The 17,501-nt window shown below is 31.1% G+C and overlaps 2 protein-coding genes across 3 annotated transcripts; both read right to left on the reverse strand.

Moving 5' to 3' along the window:
- Positions 229-6,703, reverse strand: LOC109358734 (protein DA1-like). 2 transcript variants are annotated; one of them, XM_019603157.1, is made up of 12 exons: positions 6,152-6,703; positions 5,536-5,688; positions 5,304-5,394; positions 4,500-4,641; positions 3,735-3,855; positions 3,547-3,630; positions 2,561-2,680; positions 2,223-2,435; positions 1,760-1,822; positions 1,521-1,639; positions 938-996; positions 229-732 (listed from the first exon to the last, which is right to left on the reverse strand). In XM_019603157.1, the coding sequence occupies exons 2-12, from the start codon at positions 5,653-5,655 to the stop codon at positions 416-418; spliced, it is 1,449 nt and encodes a 482-aa protein (XP_019458702.1). In that variant the 5' UTR covers positions 5,656-5,688; positions 6,152-6,703; the 3' UTR covers positions 229-415. The 2 variants fall into 2 exon arrangements, with proteins under 2 accessions (XP_019458702.1, XP_019458701.1); XM_019603156.1 differs by having other exon boundaries at positions 4,500-4,653.
- On the reverse strand, positions 9,250-14,798 carry LOC109358089 (type IV inositol polyphosphate 5-phosphatase 11). The gene is made up of 8 exons (XM_019602164.1): positions 14,697-14,798; positions 14,446-14,605; positions 14,029-14,165; positions 13,141-13,217; positions 12,915-13,040; positions 11,677-11,864; positions 11,449-11,586; positions 9,250-9,500 (listed from the first exon to the last, which is right to left on the reverse strand). Exons 1-8 carry the CDS (start codon positions 14,717-14,719, stop codon positions 9,330-9,332), a joined length of 1,020 nt encoding a protein of 339 aa, XP_019457709.1. The 5' UTR covers positions 14,720-14,798; the 3' UTR covers positions 9,250-9,329.

Here is a 17,501-nt window from a genome sequence, read left to right on the forward strand (position 1 = left end):
TTTTTTGAAGTGAGTGGTGATATGATCTCCCATCATATCCCCCTATATTCACCATAGTTATGGGAAAAACACAAAAAGTACAACATTGCTAACAAATGATTTAAATTCCTAAAACGTGGTGTTATAGAAAAAGAGGGGGGAAATGTATGTCATGATTCTAAAAACACCATGCTCTGGTTTCTATTGAAACACAGAACTAATTAGCTTTTCTTTTTTATGTTTTTTTGTTGCGATTAAACAAGATTAAGAAAACCATATGAATGTAATAAATACATCCATAACGGTATCAATTAATTATAAGTACAAAAACTCAACACTTTTTCAAAGCTAATAATACCTAAGTAGCTTTAAGCCTCTGTAGCTAATAATAGCACAGGCTTAATCTCTAGAAAGAATGAGAAACAATCTCTATATTTCAAAATGGAAAAGTACCCGTCATCCAGATATGGTTAAGGGTCTTTTGTAAACCATATTTACGCACTGCTATTTGACCAGCCCTAAATCCATCTCCATAAACAGGGGAAATATCAGATTCAATCTGGTGCATGAAGAACTCCCCAAGCTTCCTCTCAAAAGCAGGGCTTTTACCTTTTCTAGAAGCATATGATGCAGACGAGGACGAAGCTGATAAAAGGTTGCTGCCGGATGCAGAAGAGAGCTCAGACTCCAACCACATATGAGCCAAAACCTGACAGATACCTTCTTCAACATCTTGACTTAGAGTCTGATAACCTTCACGTATACAGAAGATAGCAAAAGACATAAGTATATTGAGAGAACCCCGAATGAAATACAACAACAACCAAGTCTTAATCCCGCAAACAACCCCCAATGAAATACATTGGCTTAATATTAGGTGACATATCTCAACCATAAAATTTACGAAGACTTACTAGATGAATTCCAACAAAATAAATTCCTGACAATAAAAGAGTACCTCTAAGCCGTAGCCATGCATGCATCATCTCATGAGCTAAGATCGAACCGGTAAGCAATCTGGGAGGAAAAAACAGAATTGCATTCATGCATAATGCTTCAGCCAGACAAAAGAACAAAGACATGGAAGAAAAATAATCTCCCAACGGATCTATTATGAGTTAGGAAACTTGAACAAGCATGGAAATATACAGAAGAGAAGCTTGCATGCAAAGGAGAATTATTGTATACTCTAATATCAAGAAGGCAAATTATTTTCCTAACCAACTTCCGTTTCAAATTCCAAAGTATCATAAAGGCTATTTTTATTTTTCATGAAAAATGAGAGAATTTACAGAAGCTAAAGTCACTGATACCAAGGGGGAAGAGAACAAACTGCTTTACTTTAATGTATGTCTGTGTCTATGCAACTAAAGACATACTAACTTGTCCGAATTCAATAGTCTTTTATTAACAGCTATTTTCTTCCTTCGGAAATTTTTTGGTTGTCTTTTGACTTGTTAACTTTCAGTGATTTATCTGCTTATAAGTGTTGCGCTTGTCCCCAACTGATACTTGTAAAAGCATAAGCATTAAATTATTACCTTGGAAGACCAAATAAAATGAGAATTGCAGTCACATCACAGCGTCGAGTCAGTTTGTATGGTTGTGTTCTCATGTCCATTGCTCTATTTCCAGTCCCAAGTCTAGGCCGTCTCGAAATCTGAACAAGGTTATATGCAATGCCCCATGAATAGCTAATTACTTGGGGTCCTTAACATCACTTAACCATAAAAAAAGTTTAAAATTAAAAAAAAAAACAGAGAATAAAAGGAAATCTTACCGAGCTGATAGTTTGTTCTTCTGAGAGGCACAGTCCTCTGGTCTCAGGCATGTGATAGTGGCCCTGGCCAAGATAAACAGTCATATAAGAAAAAGGAAATGCATTTGCTTTAGTTGTGAATTAATTATAAGTTGAAGCTTCATATCTGAAGGTATATGAACTTGGACAGAATTATTTATTGCAAGTGTTAGACTTCCAAACAAACACAAATGCACTTGTTTATTTTCTTTTTTATCTTTTGATATATAGTGCATGTTAAATTTAATTATTTATTTGACATAGCATTAGCATGTTGTGAAAATATTACCAAAGTATAAATGTTCTAACCGAATCAGAGATAACATTCACAAAGCTATCAATAACATAAACATCGTTAGCTATTCAATATTGAACATCATTAATATCAAATGATCAGGTATTATAGTAATGAATGTCAAACTGGTAAAGATGCATTTTTCCTTACATTCTTCTCTCCTTCTCTTGCTTCATTCAGTGCTTGTCTTTCAACCAAGAGTAGTGGAACTTGCTGGTCCAGTTTCATATTTAGGCTTTCATAGAATTTTTGTATATCAGTGTATAGGGGTTGACATTCATTAGTATCCATGATGGCAGAGTCCAGACATTCTAAGCAGAGTTTCCGGCCATCATTAAGACCAATATATCCTGCCTCTCGTGGCTGCATATGAAGACAAAACTTTCATTACATTTTTTCCACTTTTCACCAGACATGTTCATCCACTTTCCCTAGGCAAACCTATAAATAAATATTCGATCAGATGAAAATACTTCATTCAGACTGACCTCCATTCGCTCACAGCTGCAACAGCGTGGGGTATTATCATGTTCATGAGTAGGGCAATATTTCTGAATCCAAAATGGATGTGCCCTATATTCAATAAGACCAGCATGGTTTGTCGGAATCTGTCAGACCAAAAAGTAACAGCAACAGGTAATAAGAGATAGAAGTCAAGGTGAAAACTGGCTAGCGTATCTTTAATTAATTCTAACATATAAAAGTTATAAGCATCATGAATAACTCAAACAACGTCCACAAGTTTGAAAAAACAAAGCGATGCCAGTAGCACCTTCTGCTACCATGCTACGACCATTTGAGATGAGAACAACATCATCACCAATAAAATGAACCACAAACTTTTGATAATATAGCATCTTCCATATCCTGATTAGTGATTAGACAGAGTGATCAAATATAGTTCCTTTGAGCAAGCATTTTTAAAGCCCACTTGATGTGTCACCATCACAGATATGAACTCACACAGACTCTCTAAAAGTTAAATGAACAAGGGAAAGTGATCATGAGAAGAAATAATATTCAAATAGATTATGCACATCATAATTGAGTATAATTCTAATTCCTAATGGACAAGATACACCCAGCTTCTCCAAATGCAGGCACAAAAACATAAGAAAGAAATAGATAACAGCTTGTGAAATATTACTAAAAATAATCTTGTGAGTTGTGAAAGAAATGTTCCCAGAAAAAATGAAGTTTCATATACATCATGCCTGTCCACATTGATAGCACACCAAAATTCAAGGTCAGGAACAGGAAAACAACTTATGAAATTATGAACACTATTAATCATACCTATATTTGCATGTAGCATAGATATAAGATATAGCTTCCTTAAGGTTCTAGTCTGAATAGCATTTTCCATTCTCTTCATCCATTTTAAATATTACTTACTAAATGGAAAAAGAAAACACTTCATGCATATTGGGTATAATAAGCAAAAATATAAAATCTGTTAAGGTAAAATACTTACAAAGTGCTTGCAGACATCACATTTTGGATGGTAGCTTTCCTTGTAGCATGATTTATGGTAAGGGTAATTGCCAGATGTGGAAAACTAAAGTGTATATAAGCAAAAGCAACAAAACCATAAGTACAGAGTAAAAAAGATTTATGAAACCATGAAATGAGCAATGTAACAAGTAAATGGAAACTCTTGACCTCATAATCAGAGATTGGTAAGTTGCAGGCACGGCAACGGAAACATTCAGGATGCCAGAATGTATTCAAGCAATTTAAATATCGCCCATAACCAATCTCAGTATTGCAGCCAGCACAAATCCTATTATGTAAATATCCAGACAAGTTCAATTATGTCTGCATCACATGTATATAGTTGACATCATAACATAATAGTGAAATGAAAAAAGAGAATGATTTGTCCATCAAGTGAAGACGAACAAAAAAATCTAGATAGAGATTTTATCCTTTTGTTTATGAGCATTGATCATGATCTGCATGATATAGGTTTTCAACCCTACATATCATTTATCACTTATTTGAATGTGGAACTTAATGCATAAGGACCCATGATAATGATGTATAAACTAATATTTGGCTGCAAATTAATTCTATTGCAGCAGTCCTTACCCATGAGTAACTAAAATGAGTAATACAAATTATTACTTAACAAGTGATCCAATAGGACCAGCACAAATAACTAGGAATACAAGGAAAATATGTTAATGTCCAATTACAAGGTATAACATGTCAAAATATATAATTCCAGACAATCAAGTACTAGCAGGTAGCAGCACATGCCTAGGTAAGAACTGATAGAACCAGGACTTTAGACCCTGTGGTAAATGGTGAATAGACAAATTTAGATGATAATCTTAGCATGCTCATTGAAGTAGTCTAACAAAAAAATATTGGAATTAGGACACCAAATTCATACAATGATGTCATTTGTCCTCTAAATCATACCTGTACCCCATTGGGAAATACAATGGAACCGGTTGATGCATATTTTCATTTCCGTATCTAGGTCTGGGTGGAGACTCGACAATAAGGCTTTGTTCTATAGCTCGGGCAAGTTGCTCATCTTCTTCCAATTGTGACTTATAGTCTATAAAATGGACAAAACCTTATTAATATAAAATAACTTTATATTGGTCTTAAGGAAAACACAAGTTAGACATGCTTACTGGTACAAAAAATATAAAAAGGATGGTTAAAAAATTGGTGAAATAGTAATGTTACTGTTCTTATGTTCAATACCTCTTGAGAATGAGAACATAGGCAGAAATTTCATACTTCATAATAATAACAACAAGATTTTAATAGTATAATGGTGATAACACTGAATCAAATCAATTTAATTTTTAATGATTTTAAACAAGACAATTATAAAGAATGAAATGATTGCACAAATGAAAACCAAGCTAACAATACAAAATATTAAACTGAGTACATCTCATGCAAAGAAAAGGTTAGCAACAGCCTTTAAACAGGACATTCGACAGAAAGCAATTGGCTTCGTCATTCTCAAAGGATAGGATCACAAGTTTCATAACAATTTTATCGTAACTACAAATGAAGATGTAGAGGACTTCGGAAAAACATGAACAATAACAACAAAGGTATTATAAATTTAGAACTTTCCAAATTGCATTCGTCCATAGCAACCTGTGCCTCTGACTGTAAAGATTCAAAAAATGCACTGACATACATGTGGCGCTTTCAAGAATATGCAATGATATGTGAGAGCTATATCACTCAGACACTCACCATTTACACCGCTTCCTTTCTGATTTTCTTCTACAAGAGATAGTGCAATAGCACGATCAATATCTTCATCCTCACTCTTGGGCCAAACATCCTGCATTCGGACTCAAATTCCCATCAAAATATGCTTAAGACAAGAAGGGCGGACAGAAAGTATAACTGCAGCGTTTTTTCAACACTTCAGATTTCTGAAGCACTCATAAAACACTTTTTAAGGGGTGCTGTACTTTCTTACCCCTGAAGTTGATGGTGTGTAAGAATCCGCATCATCTTTATAGTTTGCATGACTATTATGATAATGCCCTTCTGAAATCTTATGGTCAGAGGTTTTAAAAATTTTGCTAAGCCAGCCCATAACTCAAAGTGCTATATGATCACAAACTCCCTCCTGCAAATTAAACATTCAAAAAATACACACCATCAAAAACCAAAACGAGATCCACCAATGCTACCCATTAACCCAACCAAATTTCTTAGAAGAAAAACCTAAAAGCTTGTTTGATTATTCTTTAGAAACTGATTTTGGCAGAAAGGTTAATGTGAGAAGCTGAAAAATTAATGTTACCCCAATATCCGAATTTCAGCTTTACCCGAGAATCCAAAAGCATATAAACAGCAGAAGTGATTTTCTTTTCTAAATGCATTTTCTTAATGAAAAAACCTAAAATTTTATTTCATGCAACTTAACCATGTAAAATTACAATTATTTCATCTAATTAAAAAAACGAACAAAAAGAGGGGTTTTTTCTTCACTTTTGCAGCCCAATATAACAATTAAGTTGATAACACAAACAAACAAGTTCAATCACGGAGTAAAGAGGAAAAGCATAGCAGAGAAATAAGTAACTCACCTTCTGAGAACAGAAAGGGACCCAATCAAAAGAAACGAAACGGTTAAAAATCAGTGTTGCGAAGTTTATGATCTAACAATTCACAAAGGCATAGACAAGTAGAACAACATAAATTGAATATTTCAAATTTGTGTATTTTATGGGAAGGAATGTTTGAAACAAATGGGAATAGAACACAATGATGGACTCTTTCTCTGTGTATTTCTAGATCATTGACACTTGTAATTAATGGAAATAAAAAATAAAAAAATAAAAGAATGAATAATTGGAAAGAAGAAAAGTAGAAGATGAAGCGATGGTGTCAAAGTCAAAATTAAAAGAGTTGATTATGAGAAGGGAAGGAAGATAAATAAACCCAAATGGGTTTGACGAAAGATAAGAAGAATCGAAAGTTGTTGCGTTGCGAGGAATGGTATTTGGAAAAAGTAGAAGGGATGTTTTTGTGTGGGGTACCCCTTCCTTGTTCACACACAAACACTTCTCTTCTCCTTCTCCTTCTCTTCAAGGCTAAGGAGAAGATCCCAAACGCAAAGCGACGAACCCAAAAAACTATAAAAAAAAATTGTTCCTTTATCAAACCAACAAAAATGTTTTATTTGTTTGTTAGATTTATTTATGTTTGTTAATTATGTTTGCGATTTACACGGTTTACCATGGTTAGCTAAAAAAATATAATCCTTGCACACATTATAGGATAGGATGAATTTATAATATATAACTGCCATATTATAACAGGTTTGGTGTGATATTATGCCCCCAAAAATTTGTAGCGCTGGCGATGGTAGCAATCAGGATGAGCAGGAACATACTCTATTTATTCACTTAGTTTGGTCCCATTTTCATTGTACTCGAATAAGGTCGAATCTTATTGAGTTTAGATCGAGTTCAGGTTAAATAATTAGATACGGTCAATATTTAAGGTCAGGTATGGAATAAATATGATTCGACCCGAACGGTCTTATGATCACCCACTCGTTATGTTTCTATTTGTCTTTATTCAATTGTAGAGGGTAATGACACATCTTTGTCAAAAGTATCTTTATTTATCATGTATACATGATTAACAAAATATATACCTACATATTCATTTCATAAAATTACATATTTATAATAAGTAATACTTATAAGACTTTATTTAAAGGAGTATGCATTATATTTAATCGGTCTAGTCGAGTTCGGATTCTCATAGCAACTCCTTGGGGTGATTTCTTTTTGGATGATTGTTTCTTGATTGATGTATTTAATGTGTTTTGGGTTGTATTGAATAATAATATAGCAAAATTGTATATGTATTTTGCGTATATCTATACTATTAATCTATACTTCTATATCTATACTATTAATAAAGGGAAAACACAAAATAATCATCCATCATGGTGTAATTTGTGTTTTCCTATTTTGCCCTCAATATCTTTTTATTTATACTAAAAAACCATATAATATCATTTTCTTATTTTATCTTCTTATTTTAAAAGTGTATTTAAAAAATTGAATATTAGACTAATTGAATAAATTCAACCGTAAATTTAGCGCAAAAAATTACATTTGAATTTATAAAATACAAACTATACATTACAAACGATAGGAAAGCGGTTAACAGACACGAGAGTGCATGTCAATACGCTAGTATTGATAAAAGAAAATGATTAAGATATAAATAGGGGTGACGCCATAAACAAGAGTTTGATAAGCTAAGATGAGGTTCGGCATAAGAAATTATTCTTGATAAAAACAAGGGCACCCCAAACAATGGTGAATTGTTTGATAAGCCGGAGTGTAGTTCATCACAAGAACTTTTGGGGTTCTTCATCAGACCAAAGGAGTATTAGTTCAACCAAGAACTTAACAGACAAAGCTCACTAAAAGAATTAAATTCAATATAAATTCAACTTATATTTCTCCTATCAAACTTGGTTACAAATAGTTGTGCGACTGAGCATTTGGCACCACGAAAATTAATCCTAGAAATCATACTTGAATGATTTAATTATGATAATAAAGATCAAATAATGGCTGATTGGAATCAGCCCCCAACCCCACACGAATTCTCCTTACAAAATGTTATTATTTTAAATTTAAAAAGCCTAAAAAAACAAATAAAAACATTATTAACTATAATCATAATTCACATAGTAACCCAAAAAGGAAACAAATCATATCACCATCTTTCCTTGAATCACACGGTCACAAAAGGAAATGAATCATCTTTCCTTAAGTTGTATTGCAATCCTCCAAGAAATGAAATAAATAATCATATCATCTTCCATTCTTTGAATCACACACCTACTTTAATAGAGAAATAAATTATTCTTCTTTGATTCACACACATACTTTAAGATGGAAATAAATTATTCATATCACATCTTCCCTCAAAGTTTATCATATGAGTTATACACACAAATTATTTCCTTATTTGATATAAATGAACATGTGAATAATGTTATTCATACTGTCCGGTCATCAAACTGGTTAGAGTACTGGTACAGCGATTTAATAGTGGTTCATTAATTAAACCACATACCGGTTGATACGACCAGTTTTGGCCAATTTTGACCGGTATGATTGCATGATCAATATAATTATTGTACATGCCAATATTAGACCGGTTCATCAGTTTACCGGTTGAACTAGTTGACATGAACCGGTTTTTTACTGTAACTCTTCACTTTATTGAATTTAACTTGATGATTTAGCATGAATTAAACCTCATCATCAAATTATTTTTGGGCTTGGCTTTGGAACAACCCGTTATTCTTAAGTGTGTCTCCAATAAATGTCATTGAGTTGATGTTTGTCCTCCAAATTGTAATTACCCCTTTGGCTCACATCAGATTCAAAGGCTGACCAAGCCGACATTTAGGGTCAAATATAAGTTAGGGTTCAAAATAATGTTTCAACAATATTTAGGGTCAGGTAAGGGTTACTCACGCGTAGTAGTGATGGTGAAGGCAATGATGATAGTATTGATGAAGGTGGCAATACATCATATATTCATCACCACATAATCATTAATGACTCTGAAATAAAGTAATACAACTAAATAGTTGATGATGTATCATTATACACAAATATTTACACTAAAATATCTAAATATTATACTCATAAAATTAATAAATTATTATTGTACACTTAAGTCAAATGTTGAGGTATGTAGGTGGATGGGTCTATTACAATTGGATTAGTTAGTTGGAGCTGGTCGAAGAAGTCTTAAGCATAGATGTGCTTTCACTGGTTTATGATCTGAACCATATATTTTATCCATCGACTCGTATGAATGTAGAGTTGCCTCAATATTATTTTCGTCTTCTATCCTAAACAATATGCGGTCGGTCCATGCTGGCACTCGTACCTATAAGAAAACAACTTATGGATCATACTTACTATATCACACATGTAAGCGATTAGTACATAATTCTAAGGACTTATTTAATCAAATATTATACAATTACTAATTTGATTGCTATTAATTGTGTATGTAATTTGTTGATAAGATATTTTGTAAGCTTATTTTGTGTTTAAAAATTAAAGCACTAAAAAAACTTTCACCGATTTTTAAGATTTAATGGACTAGTTCATCAATTCGACTTTAGGAAGCGAATCGAACAAAATGATGATTTGAGCCAATTTATGTTTATTTTTATTATTGGAATCTAACCAAACCAAATCAGTTATGAATGATTTAATTTGGTTGCATTGCTTCACTTTATTTTTAAGGAACGTGTTAATTTTAGTCATATATCTATAACTTTGTCAATGTGTTATCTTTCACTTGTAGATTTGTCTTTACTCAAATATTATAAAAAATTGTTTAATTGTTTTTTTTGCTTTTGTGAGTCAAAGAAAGATATGGAATTATATTGCCCATATTAAGTACCATGTAATTGTTAATTATTCATTTGTTTCACAATTTTGTACTTGTGGTTCTAGGTTATATGTAATCATAAGCTTCAACCAATTATTTACAATTTCTTAAAAAAAATAACCAATTCGTATCATGAAATCAAATTGAATGACATTTTATAGTTCAAATTACTCACACTCCATTGATATAAGAGAAAATGAAAAAACAAAAAACAAATTAATTGGTAAGGTCAAGTTATAGGTATTCGGCTCCTAAAGTTTTGTTTACGAGTTGAGTTTTGGAGAGGAAATTTGAAAAAATAGAAGATTTTAGAATATTCTCACCAATGTAGTTTATGCTTTCAAATATTTCCCTAAACATAACTCACAAAGAGACCCTAAAAAACTAATAGAACTACCACACTGTTGAGCCCAACTAAACAAGGCCCACGCGTTGCTCCAACCTCCTATTTGGATGGCTGTATGCAAAAAGATTGTATATTAGGCTTTTCTTTTTATCCAGAGTTTTCCAATCCAGCCTATATTTAGATTTAGGGTTTCTCTTTATGTGTTTAAATTCATTACTTGTTCATGATATATGAATAATTTGATAATTCTCTCATCAAACTAGTAACTTTTACGGTTATCAATAGTTGGATTCCTTATATCACAGTTTTTATTCTATACTATTCTTAAAAAACGTCACAGTATTAATAATCATATTTAAATTACGTTGGTAAAAATATTTCTGTCTAGTAGATGAATCTTTATCGTTGAAGAAATGTATGTCAGCTAACACGCCTTTAGAATTTGCCAGTAATTTCAGAATAATACAATAAAAACTTTGACAAAGACTTCGAGAATAAAATCCTAGAGACATCATTTGAGAATGATTTTAACAAACCTCAAACTTAAGAAGGGTCACTAATGTCATACTCGTAGCTATATATACTTACTAATACCTTATCAAATATGATGATGATGATAAATAATAGAAAAAAATTATCTAATCTACATCCTATTTTCTTTCCTTTGTTTGGAATGTACCAAAAAAATCTACATCTTATTTAGAAGGGGAATCATACATAATATAATCTAACTTCTCTACTTTAACCTTCTTCTTACATTTTCATATATTTAGTTTACCTATATTATATATTTCAATATTCATTCATTCTCCTATCAATCTATGAGATTTATACTTAATATTAGAAGTATGTGTTTATTCTAGTGATGTAAGACCCTCTTAGACGTGAACAAAATTAGAAGAATGTCAATAATTCGATTCTTGTGAACAATACTTGTTGGGAGAAACAATTAAACATCTTAAAATAGATTAGTTTTTTATCATTAAAGTGAGGAGATACCCTAAATAGTATAAAAAAAATCTCTTTAAAAAATAATAGTTTTTGATCTAATTTACATGCTGATGTGGAATTGATAAAAGCATGACTCACCTTATAACTTGTGTCATAATCACTACTTCCTTTATCATACTTGTATGTTGGCTTGAATGTCAACGTTCCCTCACAAAACCCGTTGAAAATTTGTCCTCTTTCAGCTTCTTGTAAAAGTTGATCTTTGCCATGTAGCCGCTGAAATGGAAAATGATAAGGAATTACGTTTGATATTCAAAGTTGCTGAAGGGAAAGAAATAATATGGTTGAACTAATCAACCAATTAACCTGATGAAGATCTTTATGTATCAAATTTCTGGCAGGATATGAATCAATCCCTTGAAGCCTGTAGTTTAGATCTCCTAACCAAACAGTAATGTGGGATGGTCTAGCATATGGGTTCCATATCTTAGAGAAGAGGGAGTGTGATATGTGTCTCCATTGTGAGTTTCTTTCTTCTACATTTCGTGCATGAGCTGCACAACAAGAATATATGATTAGTACATAATTTAATTTATACCACCTAAACTAAATTTCATTTTACCCTGTAGCTCTTGAACAAACAAGTTAATTTGATTATAATTAATTAAGATTTTAGTCTTACTGATTCTTCCGCACACATTGAGAACTTGCTTCCGTTAAATTTTGTTCCCCTTTAAGATGGGAGCACATACACTGTTTTACAATGTGTACTCCTTGTTGTGATTGATTAAAAAAATATATTTAAATTAAAATTTTAATAATTAAGTCTTTGTTTAATAAAGTAAGTTCATGACATATTTGTTGGATAAAAATGTGTTATCCTTGGGTAGTTGGTGGATTATTGTCTTTGGGGTTTTGAAGGGAGATTGCTTCAAAGCTGGGTAGGTGATTTTATTGCCGTGTTAATCCACTTTTTGGCTTATTTTCTTCTATAGGTTTGTTCTAAAGTTGTTGGGGGGGTTTATTTTTGTATTATAATAAGGTGGTTTTTACTCATTTAGAGGGTTTGTTCTCAAATTTTTCCAATGTTAAAATATGTTTCTTTCAAACAAAAAAAGAAGAAGCTTCATTCTACAAATTGGTGGGAACCATTTCAACAACCATTGAATATATATTATATTTGTGATTTACAAAGAATTTCACATGCTACTACCTACTAGGTCTGTAACTTAAGCTAAATATACTATTAACTATTAAACACTCATCTTGCAAAGATCAACTACTTGACCTAGCAGCAAGATGGTAAAAATAAGTTATAATTCTTTCATTTAGGGATTGGAATAAACCATGTGTTTATTATGTGGTTGGGTAGGGCAAAGCACGTTTGTCACAAAGCTACCACTTGTAGCTTTTCACCAAAAGCATGTTTTAGAGGTAACAACTGGTGTCAAATTAAACCTGAAACCTAACGTGCATATAATCCATTGAGATAGTTTAATCTATTTCTAGCTTAAACAAAATCTGTAGCCTACCCAAACATACATTTTCACCCAAGCCCATGTTTCAACCTAGTTAAGTAAGGATATTCTTAATTAATTTATTACCTGAGAGATGACATGAGATGAACAACATCTGAATACCATTGTAGTTAATACGAATTGCTACCGCTCCTTTCTTTCTTCCAATTATTCCACCATAGCCCCCAACAGATTCTTTATCCACCTTCAATTCTGCAATGATATCACATATATAGTAGGGTTAGGTAACAATACGATATTTTTTATTGGCAAAAAAAATTAATAATCCGAATTTCTTTACATAAAATCTCACCTTTAATGAATGGTGCTGCATTCTTTGGCCCAAAAAGGTACAGGTGTAGAGATTTCATCGTAACTTTACCTATCAGGCTTCATTTCAGAAAGGGAGAATAGAAGGAGAGAAAAATTATAATGAGTTCCGAAACAAAATTAGAATTAATGAAATAATAACTAAATATGTAAGTAAAACTCGACCAATACATGTATACAGCCGAGCCTATAAAGCTTATATTCGACTCATTTAAAAATATTGACTCACTATCACTCTTAAGTAATAATTAATAAACAAATTGAAGTGTTAGTAATCTTATCCACAAACTATAGTCAATACTACTTTGTATAGAACAAGTGAAAATCATTAATGATTGAGAAAACAGGAAGACCGAAAATAAAATAATATAGTATGAGGAAATTACACGAGGGAAATAAATATAATCCTGATTGAACTCTTCACTATTCAACTGGTTTGAAGGGTGATGGATATCTTGAAAGTTTCTCTAAAATGATTTTTGAGAGTAATCAAATAAATATATATATTCATTTTCATTTCATAGAGTAGAATTAATCAAAATCTCTATGCATTTACATAGTCATAGTTATGCCTTTACCCGTATGTCCCAAGTTAATCATATCCTATCAAATAACATAAAAATGTTATTTTATTTTTATTTTTAAGTATATGTCAAATTTTTAATGGATTAAGACACAAAAAAATGGGATAATTAATTCCATTGAAATACATGCAACAAGTGATCATGACAAATTATTATTATTAGATAAACTTGAAGTTGATATAAATTATATTCTTTGCATGAAAACAAGAAGTCTACATAGAAATTATAGTGAAAACTACAACACATACATATAATAATGCAAGCTAAGTGCGATCAAAATCTCTTACGTGTGATTTCCATCCAGAGCTGCTTTTAGCAGAGTTGCAACTTTCTTTCCTCCACATGGAGCCTCTTGCAACCCAATAACTAGAAGATCGAACTTGCGGTTGTTATCAACCATCTCTACTATATCTTCAAATGAAACCTAATTCACATAAAATAACAAAAAGCACATGTAGATAAACACATGTTAGAATAATTGAGTTTAACTTTATCTAAAAAGCTAGCTCGAAAAAAAGAAATGATGTTATCTCAAAACATGTTCTAAACCATATTTCACATTAATAAAAATAAATTAAATATTAATATTTTTCTATTTTTGTTTTAATGTCATATGTGCAAGAAATTGTTTGAGACATACTCTGAGACGATTGAATCATGTTCGAAAAAAGATGGGAAACATGTCGTTTGAGACAGTGTTGTACCTGGCCATTCATATTCCAAGTCACGATGGAGATGCAGAGATCTGAATTGGTGGTGAAGTTAGTAACATTATCCACGTCCACAGTTCTTATTCCTGTGTGAGACGGAGAAGTTTGATGATGAATGAAACTCATTGGCATTCTCTTCAACCTTGATTTTGATCTGCACAAAAACAAAATGGAACATGATGAGACTTAAAACACATGCAGAGAAGAAAATTAATGAATTCTATATATCTTCATAACATACATACCCTTTGGGAAGTTGATTCCCCATATTTACGTGATTGGCTAGACCAAGAAATGAAATAACAATTCAATTTCAGATTGTAGACAAAATATGGTTTTGAGTGAAAAGTTACTTATTAAGAGGTCAATATATATAGTGCGTGCATATCTCAATTATTTATATTGACTTTCTAAACTATTCTTGAGATATTCAATTGCTTAAAATTTTCAAATTTTAAACTATGTCTTGTTTTTCTGATGAGTTAGGTTGGGCCTAGTTGAAAAATCAGATAAGTAAAATCAAAGTTGAAAAGGACCATTGGACTATACTATCCACACATGCCATGCAATTTACGTCAAGCAACTCTGTCGTCCAACTGACACGTTTTGGAATGTCAAAGAAAGGAGTACCCAATTTAATACAGTATCTTGCAATTTTTGAGGTGTGAAACGGTAAACTGATTTCTGTATATATTTTCAATGTTTTAATTTCTTTGATTCTTCAATTGATTCAGTTCATTATCTTGAATAATTTATTCATTTCGAAAAAATATTACGTAGAAATTTTCCATGCTGTTTATAAGTCTCAAAAGATAGATATTCTAAAATTGGCAGATAAATGGTTCAATAATTTTGATTATAAGAAAAAATATTGATGAAGTAATTATATAATTATAGAAATTAAATATTTTACTGAAAAGTAAATAATTGATAGGAAAATATAACTAACTGAAAATATCTTTAATTATAACAATTTGAAAAGAGAAAAACACTAAAAGGAAACAATTAAATGAAAAAGATAAGTAACTAGATTAGATTTGCTGATATAAAAAACTATATTCGATTTGTATAAGAATGATAAATGACTGAGAGGAAGATACATTATGGAGAATGATTGTAGTCAATAATTAGAACTCAAACTTGATGCATAAGGGTTACTAATAATAATCTAGAAATCACTCACCGACCAACGAATGAGTCTCTTAGGATGAACTTGATAGTTTAGTCTCAAACTTTTTCGTTATCAAAAAGAAATTTTTAGTTTAATTGTCTTGGTCTTTGTTTTATTTGAAATCATCTTGTCCTTTTGCTTTTCAATTGTGAACAAACTATCCCTATAACAAATTTACACATCTTTATTCTTTTGAAATCGAAGACATTTCAGTTGTTTAAGACCTTAGACGGATCCTATTGGAGATTTTTCTCAAGAATATCATCAAATGAGTCATGGATATCAAACTCCCCCTAAACTTCTCTTAACCTGGGCTCAATCATTATCTTCCCATTGAAAAATGTTGCCAATGACCTGATAAGAGGAAATACATTCTCCAAACACACTAGAATTATATTTTTATGCTTCCTTCAAGCTTGTGTGGCTAGGAAATGAATATGCCGGTAAGCCTATGCGACTAGAAAATGATGAATTCCTATAGAATCATTTGGAGTACCACATCTTAACAAAGTTGGAGAGTGAAAATAATGAACACAATAAAGACTCACCACATATAATGGATATCACTTATCGTCATTTATGTACATGTCCAATTAGAAAGTGATTCCTAATTAAAAAATTATAAAAAATAAACTAAAATTTTATATTTTTCCAAGTCACCACATATGCCTTTGTGAAGTTCTTCCTCCAATTTTAACCCATAAAGGCCCATTCCACTCTTTTAAAATAGGAACAATTGTCCTCTGTAACAAAAAAAATATGCCTCATATCCATAACTAATTAAACTTCAAAAAATAATATAAAAATATTAATTTATATTTTTATGATTTCTATTTTTAATTAAATAAGACTTTCTAATTAAACAGAACATAAAGTGAGATACGAATGAAGAAAAAACCACACAATCATAATAGTCTTTTGTACTTCAGGATCAATTGATTAATTTTAGATATCTATCTCTTTAGTGTTTGTAGGATTCATTATCAATCCTCCTTTATTTTTAATTAATAAATATCTAATTTAGTCCTTTAAAATTTTTATGTTTATCAATTTAGTCTTTGAAAAATTCAAAATAGTTAAAACATATCATATGTGAGTTAAATTAATAATTTTTAGTATTTTTATAACTTGCAACAAACATTATTTTAACCCATATCATTAACTACTTGTATGAAGTTTTTACATTTTTCTAAACTCTGAGGTAATGACCAGATTAGATATTAATTTTTTATTTTATTTTATTATGGTAATCATCGCTTAATGATTGTTAAGAACTAAGGCTATGTATGGTTGAGGTGAAAAGGAGAGGAAAGAAAGTGAAAGGAAAAAAAATAATATTTTATGGAGTAAATTACATTGACACCTCCTGAGTTTTAGTGAAATTATACAAATCATCCATCACTTTTCTACACCTACACAAACCTCCCCTAATTTTTATACTTTCATTACACTAACCACCCCTATATAAGAAATAAGTGTAATCTTTTAAACAAAAAATGTGATAAATATAATTAAGTAAAATAAAATATGATATATTGTGTAGACAAGTCTAAATAATATTTAAATCAATGTATCTTTATTATTTTTGGTTACAAAATGCATCAACAATTCTAAAGAAATATTGCTTAAATCGCTCTTATAATACAGTGTAACGAACCAAAAATAATAAAGAAATATTGACTCATATATTATTTGAACTTGTCTCCACAATATATCATGTTTTGTTTAACTTAATTGCATTTATCACATCTTTTATTTAAAAGATTACACTTATTTCTTATGCATGGGTGGTTAGTATAATGAAAGTATAAAAATTAGGGGAGATTTGTGTAGGTGTAAAAAAGTAAGGGTAATTTGTATAATTTCACTAAACTCAATG

Source organism: Lupinus angustifolius, chromosome LG10 (genome assembly GCF_001865875.1).
Source record: "Lupinus angustifolius cultivar Tanjil chromosome LG10, LupAngTanjil_v1.0, whole genome shotgun sequence".
Lineage (NCBI taxonomy): Eukaryota > Viridiplantae > Streptophyta > Magnoliopsida > Fabales > Fabaceae > Lupinus > Lupinus angustifolius.

What these genes read in the sequence shown, in the direction of transcription:
- LOC109358734 (XM_019603156.1), bottom strand. Translation starts at nt 5,655, where the DNA reads ATGGGCTGGCTTAGCAAAATTTTTAAAACCTCTGACCATAAGATTTCA. An exon ending in GCAGCTGTGAGCGAATGGAG is followed by an intron (nt 2,436 to 2,560) that starts GTCAGTCTGAAT and finishes CTTCATATGCAG; the next exon opens with CCACGAGAGGCAGGATATAT. An exon ending in ATTTTATTTGGTCTTCCAAG is followed by an intron (nt 997 to 1,520) that starts GTAATAATTTAA and finishes TTTTCCTCCCAG; the next exon opens with ATTGCTTACCGGTTCGATCT.
- LOC109358089 (XM_019602164.1), bottom strand. Translation starts at nt 14,719, where the DNA reads ATGGGGAATCAACTTCCCAAAGG. An exon ending in CATCTCATGTCATCTCTCAG is followed by an intron (nt 11,865 to 12,914) that starts GTAATAAATTAA and finishes CTTGTTGTGCAG; the next exon opens with CTCATGCACGAAATGTAGAA. An exon ending in TACATAAAGATCTTCATCAG is followed by an intron (nt 11,587 to 11,676) that starts GTTAATTGGTTG and finishes TTTCCATTTCAG; the next exon opens with CGGCTACATGGCAAAGATCA.